The sequence below is a fragment of the Urocitellus parryii genome, chromosome 11 (genome assembly GCF_045843805.1).
Source record: "Urocitellus parryii isolate mUroPar1 chromosome 11, mUroPar1.hap1, whole genome shotgun sequence".
Classification (NCBI taxonomy): domain Eukaryota; kingdom Metazoa; phylum Chordata; class Mammalia; order Rodentia; family Sciuridae; genus Urocitellus; species Urocitellus parryii.
Genome location: NC_135541.1, coordinates 22,608,718 through 22,619,438, shown reverse-complemented (window position 1 = coordinate 22,619,438; position 10,721 = coordinate 22,608,718). Strand labels below are relative to the sequence as shown.

The 10,721-nt window shown below is 36.6% G+C and overlaps 1 protein-coding gene across 2 annotated transcripts in view; it reads left to right on the top strand.

Moving 5' to 3' along the window:
* The first annotated feature begins 953 nt into the window (after positions 1-953).
* Positions 954-10,721, top strand: part of Psmb2 (proteasome 20S subunit beta 2) — a 31,436-nt gene continuing 21,668 nt past the window's right edge. The window contains exons 1-3 of one of the 2 annotated variants that reach the window (XM_026393409.1): positions 954-1,147; positions 6,505-6,627; positions 9,284-9,354. In XM_026393409.1, the coding sequence (XP_026249194.1) occupies positions 1,057-1,147; positions 6,505-6,627; positions 9,284-9,354 (285 nt within the window). In that variant the 5' untranslated portion in view covers positions 954-1,056. Of the gene's footprint in view, positions 1,148-1,228; positions 1,359-6,504; positions 6,628-9,283; positions 9,355-10,721 lie in introns of those variants that run through there. The other variant, XM_026393411.1, reaches the window with a different exon arrangement.

The following is a 10,721-nucleotide window of genomic DNA, read 5'->3' as shown; positions in this document are numbered from 1 at the left end:
TTGTTTCTTCTTTTGCAGATTGCTTTTCTTAACCTTTCTTTTGTGTTTGTTTTTGGAGACAGAGTATCAACATATTGCTAAGGATGGTTTCAGAAGCTTGAGGGGCCCAAGTGATCCTTTGGCCTCAGCTTCCCAAGTAGCTGGGGTTACAGGCACAAGCTGCTGCACCAGTTTAGGAATGGCTTTTAAGTTCCAGATATCAACTATTTCATATACTGAAACACCCCAGTTTGTATATGAGTATTAGAACGAATTTCACCATATAGATTTGTAATCTTATGTAATGAGAGATTCTTTAAAAAATATTTTTGTTTAGTTGTAGATGGACAAACACCTTTGTTTACTTTTTCTTATGTGGTGCTGAGGATGGAACCCAGGGCCCCCACACGTGCTAGGCAAGCGCTCTTCCGCTGAGCCACAACTTCAGCCCCTTAACTTATATCTTTTTTTTTTTTTTTTTAGTATTTTTTTTAGTGGTAGACATACACAATCTTTATTCATTTATTTTTATGTGGTGCTGAGGATCGAACCCAGTGCCTCATATGTGCAAGGCAAATGCTCTACCAACTGAGCCACAACCCCAGCCCCTCAACTTATATCTGTAATGCAATCATATATTATTTTTGTGACGGATGTAATTAGGGCTCTTCTTAACTTTTCTCCAATCTGGTTTGCAGGGAAAGGGTCCCGGAGAGATTTTTTTTTTACCCAGCAAAGAAGAAGAGAAAGAGAAAACTGAGGAACTATCACCTTTGGGCAGCCACAAGTGCTTGGCTCTTTACATACAGTAAACTGATTTTTTAAAATTCAGATTTGCAGATAAAAAGCAGGGTGTTAACCCAGCGACCATTGGCGGAATCAAGGACAGTCCCAGAGGCAGGCGCAGTGTAATGCTCTCAACGCCACGCCCCTTTCCAACCTCTCGCGATAGTTACGTCATCCGAGAGCGCCAGCGTCGCGCAGAGGTTCGCTGGGCAGTGCTGTCTCACCAGTGAGGCGGGGAAACCGGCAAGTTCCGAGTCCTGTCCAACGTGCGGCCCCCAGCCCTCCGCCACCATGGAGTACCTCATTGGCATCCAGGGCCCCGACTATGTTCTTGTCGCCTCCGACCGGGTGGCCGCTAGCAATATTGTCCAGATGAAGGACGGTGAGAGGAAGCACGGGAGGCCCGTTCGGGCCTTGGTGGTGGAGCGGGAGGGAGTTCATGCGGGTGTTGGATAAGTCCCGGGGAAGTCTGGGAGGCGGAACCTGGGCTACTCTACAGTTTTTTAGAACCGAGGAGACTGTCAAGCCAAGGGATCTGGCATTAGCTCGTGAGTCAGTGCTGTCCTTTGGCTTCACTAAATGCTTCATACTAGGTGAGAGTTACCTAAGGGAATTAGATTTGTAAGAATTGAAGCGCCTGCCCAGCTCTAGGCTCCGTAGAACCCCGAATTTCTAAAGTTTCGGTTATCGCTAGTAATGAAGTTAGTTTCCGGGCAGCCTAAGATGGGATCCTGGGCAGAGTGAGACTGTGGAACCAGAGACTTGGCATTTCCCTTCGTCTCTCGTATCTTATTGTGGCTCAGCATCGATCTTCCTTTTTCGGTTTTCTCTGGCTTCCAGGTTTTCCTTATAGTTAAGTAGTTATTGGCGTTTGGAAACTAGTACCCTGTCTCTTTTTGAGTTAATGCTTTGTACAAGTTATTTTGCAGTGCCCAGATTTACTCATCTGTTAGATAAGTAATAACCAGCTCGAAACTTGTTGGGAGAATTGAGTTAATGAGTTATGTGCAAATGCTTAACATTTGACAGATATTTAATAGTAATAATGCTAAACACATAATGTATCTGGTGCCCTGTTAAGCGATTTACTTTAATTCATTTATCCTTTTTTGATGGGCACTATTATATCCTCACTTTGCATGTTATTTGAGGCACAAAGTTTAAGAGATTTGCTTATGGTTTTAAATGGCAGTTCAATGTACAGTCTAAATCCAGACCTTTTACTCATAACAACTATCCCGTACTCTCTATAATAAGTACTCAATACAAAATTTTAAAAAGCTTTTGGTTGTTGATCTGCAGAGTCCAAGGGTGTTTTCCTTATTCATCATAGATGTGCTACTGTTGAAAAAGTATACTTTGGGTCAGATGACTTAAAGTTCATTTGACAAATAGTTTTGGGGCATTGTGTGCACTTTACAGTGCTGAGGGGAGGGGATGCAAAGAAAATAAGATGTCATCAAAGAAGTTACAATTTAGATATGTGTACAGATAATTGTGACACAATTTAGGAAGTGATGTGTCTTAAGACAGGTACAATCAAACTTCTCAGGTAATGCAGAGGAATAAGAATTGTTAGATAATGAAGAAGAAGAGATTCTGTTTGTAGAGATTAGGAAAAGTTTTGAGGGCAGGTGACAGTCCATCTTGGGTTTAAGGAAAAATATTTCATTTGGGATTTCCTGAAGGATGTGAACAAAGGCAAAAAGGAATCTGCTTCTGTTTTTGTAAAGAGAAAGGTATCTATTTGGTTGTCACACTGTGATCCCATCCAGGAAAATGGAAGGCATTCTGAAGGACTTTGCTTGAATTCTTGTCTTTTTTTTTTTTTTTCTTTTGTAGTTGTAGATGGATAGCATACCTTTATTTTATTTTATTTATTTATTTTTTTATATGGTGCTAAGGATCAAACCCAGTGCCCCACAAGTGCTAGGTGAGTGCTCTGATACTGAACCACAACTCCAGCCCGAGTTCTGTCCTTTCTGAGGAAGAAAGGATGTTTAATTGGTTCATTAAACATCTATGATAGGGATTGTTCCTAAGTGCGATTACTTTATGAAATTCTGTAGTTAGTTGGTAGTTAGTTCTGTTTGTAAACCAGGCTCCAAAGGAGTAAATTTGTTTTGAGAGTAAATTAGCTCATTATTTTGAATATTGAGACATTTGATTTAAAAAGTGACTTGAGGGCTGGGGTTGTGGCTCAAGTGGTAGCGCGCTCGTCTGGCATGCTCAAGGCACTGGGTTCAATCCTAAGCACCCCATAAAAATAAAATAAAAAGATATTGTGAAAAAAAAAGTGATTTGAGCATGAAGTAGTACCTAGGTAAAGCAATGACCAGGTCTATACCTTTACAGGTTTTCTGTTTAATCCCATAATGTATATAAAATCATTTTGAGTAGTAGATTGTACTTAAAGCACACTTATGTGCACAGTACTTCTAGTTATTATAGGGGGTGCGACTTATTAGATATAATCCATAGAAGGAACAAAATATTAAGAATAAAACAAGGAACAAATACTATAAAATGATTTTGTATTAGAAAAGAAGTATTACGGGCTGGGGATGTGGCTCAAGCGGTAGCGCGCTCGCCTGGAATGCATGCGGCCCAGGTTCGATCCTCAGCACCACATACCAACAAAAATGTTGTGTCCGCCGAGAACTAAAAAATAAATATTAAAAATTAAAAAAAAAAAAAGAAAAGAAGTATTACTAGTTAATATTAAATTACTTTTAAAATTAGTTCAAAGAGTAAATCCTAAGAGTGAATTCTGTCTATTCACACAAAAGAAAAATCAGTATGGTTTGAGAGAAAGAGAATTTGAGTTCTCAAAATATAGTAGAAAATAATTGCACTCAACTCTCATTTTCCCTTTAGTCTTTTCTGCTATAAAAATTTTATGAAAGGCTGGGCATGGTGGCAACAGTCTGTAATTCTAGCCACTCAGGAGGCTGAGGTAGGAGTATCACAAGTTCAAGCCCAGCTTGGGCAATGTAGCCAGACCGTGTCTTAAATTTTTAAAAAAGATAAGAGATTTTAGAATTTTATTGAGAACTTCCCCTAACCATTTCATAAAGAAATTGTGTAGAATAAAATACTGAAAAGCAGTAATCTTTTGAAACTTTTTTGTTTTTCATTTTGAGATAGTTTCTTGCTAACTTTGGATCCTCTTGCCTCAGTCTCCTGAGTTATGGGATTACAGGCGTGTACCATCATGTACCACTCAGTTTAAATATTTTGATACTGGAGAGAAGACATTTCCCGAAGATTGACTGCTTATTAAAGTTAAATGGTGTCACTCTGGGTTTGGTTATGCAGCATGCTGCATTTCGTGCCTTTTTTCTCTTGGCCTTTATAGAATTACTTTTTTTTTTTTAATTTATTTTTTTAGTTGTAGATGGATACAATACCTTTATTTTATTTATTTATTTTTATCTAGTGCTGAGGATCGAACCCAGGGTATTACACGTGCTAGGCGAGTGCTCTACCACCACCGAGCCATGACCCCAGCCCAGAATTACTTTTAAGTTACTCAGAGTACTCCAGCCCACTCAGAACTCTTGATTCTGAATTCTAATAGCATATATAATTTGAACTACATTACCTAACACTGAGTATATTAGTATAAACATGTATAATATATGTTTAGAATTCAATACAGTTTTCCTTACCTCCTTTTCTTACCATTTAGCAACTGGAGCTTAGAGAGGCAAATGATTCGCCCAAGTTCAGAGTATTGGGTCCAGATCACAGTGGAAATCTAGTCCAGTTGGCTTTATATAATGTTATACATTGTTCATTTCATTGTTCATTTGTTTCCTGTATGTGGATCTTGTAAATTCCTTATCAAGGACACGCATACCCCTAGGGCTGTATAGGCAGTTTCTTATACAACAGAGAACATTAGTATCTGTTAACCTGTGTTTTTGTATCATCCTCCACTATTCAGTGGACATGCTCACTGTTTAAAAAAAGATTTGGTCTTGTATTAAGTTTATTTCAAAATTCAGTGGCTGCCTAGAATTTTATCTTTTTCTTCTAAATGTGACATAAATTCTTTATAAACTCATTCCCCCTCCAAAAAATAAGCACATCTTTTTTCTTATAACAATAGTACAAACTTATTGAATAATGTTTTATTACAAATTGGTGCATATTAAGTATAGTAATTTAGGAAACACTGGTAATCGGAAAGAAGGAAATAAAAATTCTTTCCACTGGCAAGAACTTAGAACGTACCCTTCTGGTCCTTTTTCTTTGCATAAAGTGAATATTTTATAAATAAGTTTGCAAACTAGCAGTTTTAAATCTGTAGCTTGAATAACAAAAGTGTGTTTGTTTAAGTTTTTAAGGCAAACAGATATTATCTACAGACACATTTTATGTGGATTTTCCCCTCAAAGTCCATATTACTAGTATCTACAACTCTCCAACACTTGTAAAGTATTTGATAGTGGCATTTATTCTTTAAATCCTATTAAGAGATTTTGATATTTCAAAAGCTTTCATACAGGAAACATGTCTCCCAGGGAAGATTATTCAGCATTATTTGAAAAATGAAAAGTGAAAGTGAGGGTAAGATAGGAAGATTTAGTCTTTTTCTGAAGCTACTGACTGAATATGGAGTTTTCTTCCTTAGGCAGTAATTGTGATCTGAATATTTATCTATCTAATCTGAAGGAGTCTGGTTCAGCTAGATAAGGTTAGAGTATTAGGATTTTTGTGAGGTGTTTTAAATAGCTTACTGTTAGAATATTTGCTTTGGCAACCAGTTCTCTTTTTTTGCTTTGTAAATGGAGTTGCTTTACTTTCTAAAGTGATTTATATTCCCAGCTCATTTTTTTCTTCTTTCTTGAGGAGATTCCTTAATTTTAATTGTACCACTGGTCCTTTTCATATATACTTTTGTATAAGTACAATAAATTACATTTATATTTGTAGAAACATTTTCCAGCTTTGTGATCATGAGACTAAAGATAATCGAAGTATGTGCACTACCACTGAACTATACCATCTACAAATTGTATTATTTTTATTGTTATTGTTGTTATTATGTACTGGGGATCGAACTCAGCAGAGCTTTACCACTAAGCTATATTTATTTATTTATTTTTATTTCAAGACTAGGTCTCACTAAGTTGCTTAGGACCTCCTTGGAGTTGTTGAGGCTTGCCTTGAACTTGCAATCCTCCTACCTCAAGCCTCTCAAGTCACTGGGATTGTAGGTGTGCACTACCTCACCTGAACATCCCATTTTGGATTTTATTTTATTATTTATTTATCTTATTTTTAGTACTAGGGTTCTACTAGTGCTTAACCACTGAGCCACATCTCCAGTCCTTTTTTTTTTTTTACTTTTTATTTTGAGACAGGGTCTAACAAAGTTTTAAGACCTTGCTAAATTGCTGAGGCTGGCTTTGAACTCATGATACTCCTGCCTCAGCCTCCTGAGCCCCTGGGATTACAGGTGTGCGCCACTGTGCCCAGCCAAATTTTATTTTAAATTGTCACATTTCATCTGTATTTTTCAACTGAAATGGACATTAATAAAGTTGTATGTGGTTTAACATGGAGAATGAAAGAGAGAAATTAATAATTTCCTATTGAAATCTTCTAAAGACAGTGATTAATAAAATTATTCAATATAGTTAACTAATAAACCTGTTTATAGTGATGCATATATATTAGCTGTCAATTTATGTTAAGGTAATTTCTAATATGAATTTTTTCTTTGACCAGATCATGACAAGATGTTTAAGATGAGTGAAAAAATCTTACTCCTGTGTGTTGGAGAGGCTGGAGACACTGTACAGTTTGCAGAATATATTCAGAAAAATGTACAACTTTATAAGATGCGAAATGGTGGGTAAGACTCAGAGTATAGCTTTGTTTGGTGTATTAGATTGCTAGGGCTGCCGTAACAAAGTACCACAAACTGGCTTAAGCAGCAGAAAAATTTCCCATAGATCTGGAGGCTAGAAGTCCAAAATTCAGATGTCTACAGTGGTGATTTCTTCTATCTACTGAGGTCTTTATTCTTGGCCTACAGATGGCCATCTTCTCCCTGTACCTCACATGATATTCCCTCTGTGTTAATTGTCCAAATGTTCTCTTCTTATAAAAAGGACACCAGTCATATTGGATTAAGGCCCACCCTAATAACCTCATTTTAACTTTTTTGTGTGATAACTGGGAATCAGACACATAGACATTCTACTACTGAGCTACCTCTCCAACCCTTTTTATTTTAAGACAGGGTCTTGCTAAGAGGCCAAGGTTGGCCTTAGACTTGCTATGTTCCTGCCTTGGCCTCTCCAGTCACTAGGTTTATAGGTGTGTGCCTCCCACATCCAGCTAATATCAAATTTTTTTAGTGTCAGATATTTTGAAGAATGTGATTTGAGCTGAAGTATATATTAATCTCAGAGCTAAAAGACCTAAATAAAACTTGACTTTACTATTTTCTCTCCTCCCACCCCAATATTTTTGGCCTTACTATTGTCTATGTGACAAGTCATTTATCTTCTATAGGCCTTTATTTTCCTTATCCCATTATATTATATTAAGGAATAATACATATGAAATGTGTTGTTAACTTAAAGTTCTGTGTGATTATAAGCATTTACTGTACTTTAAAGGTTCTACCTTATATTTCTGTTAGGTTTCTGTCTACAGAGATAATAAGGACATTATGAGATATTTTGTAAGCTTTCTCTGGAGTTAACAAGCACTAACAACACTAGCTACTAGTCTTCTAGTTCAGGAAAGCTTGTAGTGGTGCTCTGGTAGAGAAAATCTTATTTCCAGTTATCCACTTTACAGTTCAATAACATTGTTATTTTCTACACTGTAAAATTACATTTTGCATATGTAATTATATTCAAATTAAGAGCTTATTTTACATATGTAAAATGACTGAAAAAGATTCATTCATATAGTTTTTTGGGCAGCATATTTAGCATTATACATCCAATTCCATAAATATTTTTAAGGGTCTCATCCATGTTAAGTACTGTGCTTAGTACTGTGCAGAATTCAAAGATGAACAAAGCTCAGTCCCTGCCATTCAGAAACCAAAAGCACATAATACTTAAGTTTTTAAATGTTTTGTTTGTTTTTGTGTTACTATGGGTTGAACCCAGGGATCCTTTATGTACTGAGTTACATCCCTATTTTGAGGCAGATTTTATTAAAATGCAAAGGCTGGCCTTTATTTTTCAATTCTCCTACCTCAGCCTCTTAAATAGCTAGGATTACAGGTGTGTTCGATTGTGCCTTGTTGGTACTTAGGTTTAAGCATGTTTAAGCTGAGGGAGTCTGATAATGGTTATGAAGTATAGTAAGTATAGCAGTATTTTACAGGCTGTGCTGGGAGAAGGAGGAGGACAGGGAGGAGGAGAGAGAAAGGGAATTACTAGGGAACACAATTAACCAAATTATATTATTATACTGTGTGCACATACCATTCTGTTTTTATGAGACACCTCTACCCTTTTTTTTCCTTTATTTCTCTCTAGCTTCCACACATGAGAGAAAACATATGACCCTTGACTTTCTAGAACTGAACTGATATTTTACATGCAGGGCCACTGACTTGTAGATTTTTCTTGTACCATTTGGCACGTGTCTGATTTTACTGGGGAGTTAAGTTCCAAAGTGAATGCATTATTAAATGCACAGTTGATATTATTCCTCAGATTGTGTGCTTGTTGGCATTACAACTTTTTTTTTAAGAGGTTTTACATTTGAGATACTCTATTTTTAAAAATATTGTAGAGTGATGGAAACATTCTTTTTCTATGACTTATACTTTTTTGAAAATCATATTACACTCTTAATAAAGTTATATATTTTTTAAGCCAGGTGTGGTGGCACACTCAGAAGGCTGAGGCAAGAAGATCATTAGCTTGAGGCCAGCCTGGGCAACTTAGTGAGACTCTGTCTCAAAATTTTAAAAAATTTAAGAATGACTGGGGATGTAGTTCAATGGTAGAGTGCCCTTGGGCTTGATAATAATAATATTGCAAATAATAACAATGGTATCTTTTTTATAACGTATGACTCTGAGACTGCCCTAACTTTCAACTTCTTTTCTCCCAGCATTCTTTTTTAAATTACTGAAAAAATTAGCATCTCAAGACTGACTTTCTTTCCCTTTTTCTCTCTCCCTTCCCACCCACTTTTCTTTCTTTTCCAATATCTATGTGTTTGTTTCCCTTTCTTTCTGAATAGAAAACTACAGTCTGTCGATGAATTAATATCTTAAGCCAGACTATGAATTTGATCAGTTTGAACAGTCAACTCTGATCCTATTTGGGACCAGGAAATAGCTGTCAGTACTAACCAACTATTTCATAGCTGTTACATGAAAATAGGGACTAGAAGTAGGATTGTGCCCGAACCCCAGTCTATGTACATTATATACTCTAAATATATTTAAAAAAAAATAGTGGACTTTAAGAATAGGCACTGTTATTCTTTGCTTCACTTTAAGTATGAATCTTTATCTCTGTACCAGGATATGAGTTGTCTCCGACAGCAGCAGCTAATTTCACACGCCGAAACCTGGCTGACTGTCTTCGGAGTCGGGTAAGCAATATAGCTGTCAGCCTTAGATGAGAGCAGAAAAATCATCTGTACTTCCTTTGTCTTTTTTCTTTTAGATACTGGGAGTTGAACTCAGGGGCACTTTACCACTGAGCTACATTCTTAGCCCTTTTTATTTTTTATTTTGAGGCAGGGTCTTACTAAGTTGCTGAGTCTGGCCTCAAACTTGTGATCTTCCTGCCTCAGCTTTCCAGGTCACTGAGATTATAGGCATGTGCTACTGTGCCAGCTGTCTGTACTTTTCTTATAGTCCTATTAGACATGAGCAGTCTTTTTGCCCTTTTCAACCCTCCTGAACCTTTCCACTGCTAGTCACTCATGTTTTGGCCCTTTGAATTTTTTTCTTTTTCTTTTTTTTTTGCAGTTGCTAATTAATGCCTAGAAGGCAAATGTACATTCACAAAGAATTTGGTTGGAGCACATTAATATAACAGTCTTTTAACATGAAGGACAACTTTTTTCCTTCCTAAAGATTTTGTTTTATTTATTTTTTGAACAGTTGTAGGGTCACAACAAAATTAAGAGAAAAATACAAAGATTTCCCATATAAACTCCACTCATACACATATTTATAGCATCCAGAATTGTTAGCATTTATCAGAGTGGTACATTTGTTATAGTTTATGAACCTATATTGACACCCAAGAATCATAGTTTAGATTAGGCTTCACTCTTGGTGTTGTACATTCTGTGGGTTTGGACAAATGTGTAATGACCTGTACCCATCATTATAGTTTCATACCGAGTGTTTTCTTTTTTCTTTTCTTTTTTTTAATTGTAGTTGGATACAATACCTTTATTTATTTTTATGTGGTGCTGAGAATCGAACCCAGGGCCTCGAAGGTGCTAGCCAAGTGCTCTACTGCTGAGCCACAACCCAGCATTGTTTTCAATGCCGTGAGAAACCTCCATGCTCTACCTATTCATCCCTCTCTACCCGCTCAACCTCTGACAACCACTGATCTTTTTAGTCTTTCTGTAGTTGTGCCTTTTCCTGAATGTCATGTAGTTGAAATCATACCTTAAGTAACCTTTCAGATAAGCTTATTTCACTTAGTAATGTGCAGTCAAAGTTTCTCTTTTTATGGCTCAATAACTCATTTTTTTAAATATCTTTATTTTATTTATTTATTTTATGTGTTGCTGAGGATCGAACCCAGGGCCTCGCACATGCTAGGCAAGTGCTCTACCTCTGAGCCAAAACCCCAGCCCTTAATAGCTCATTTCTTTTTAGCACTTAATAATATTCCATTGTCTAGATGTAATACAGTTTATTTATCCACTCACTGCTGAAGGACATCTTGGTTGCTTCCAAGTTTTGGCAATTACGATTAACGCTATTGTGAACA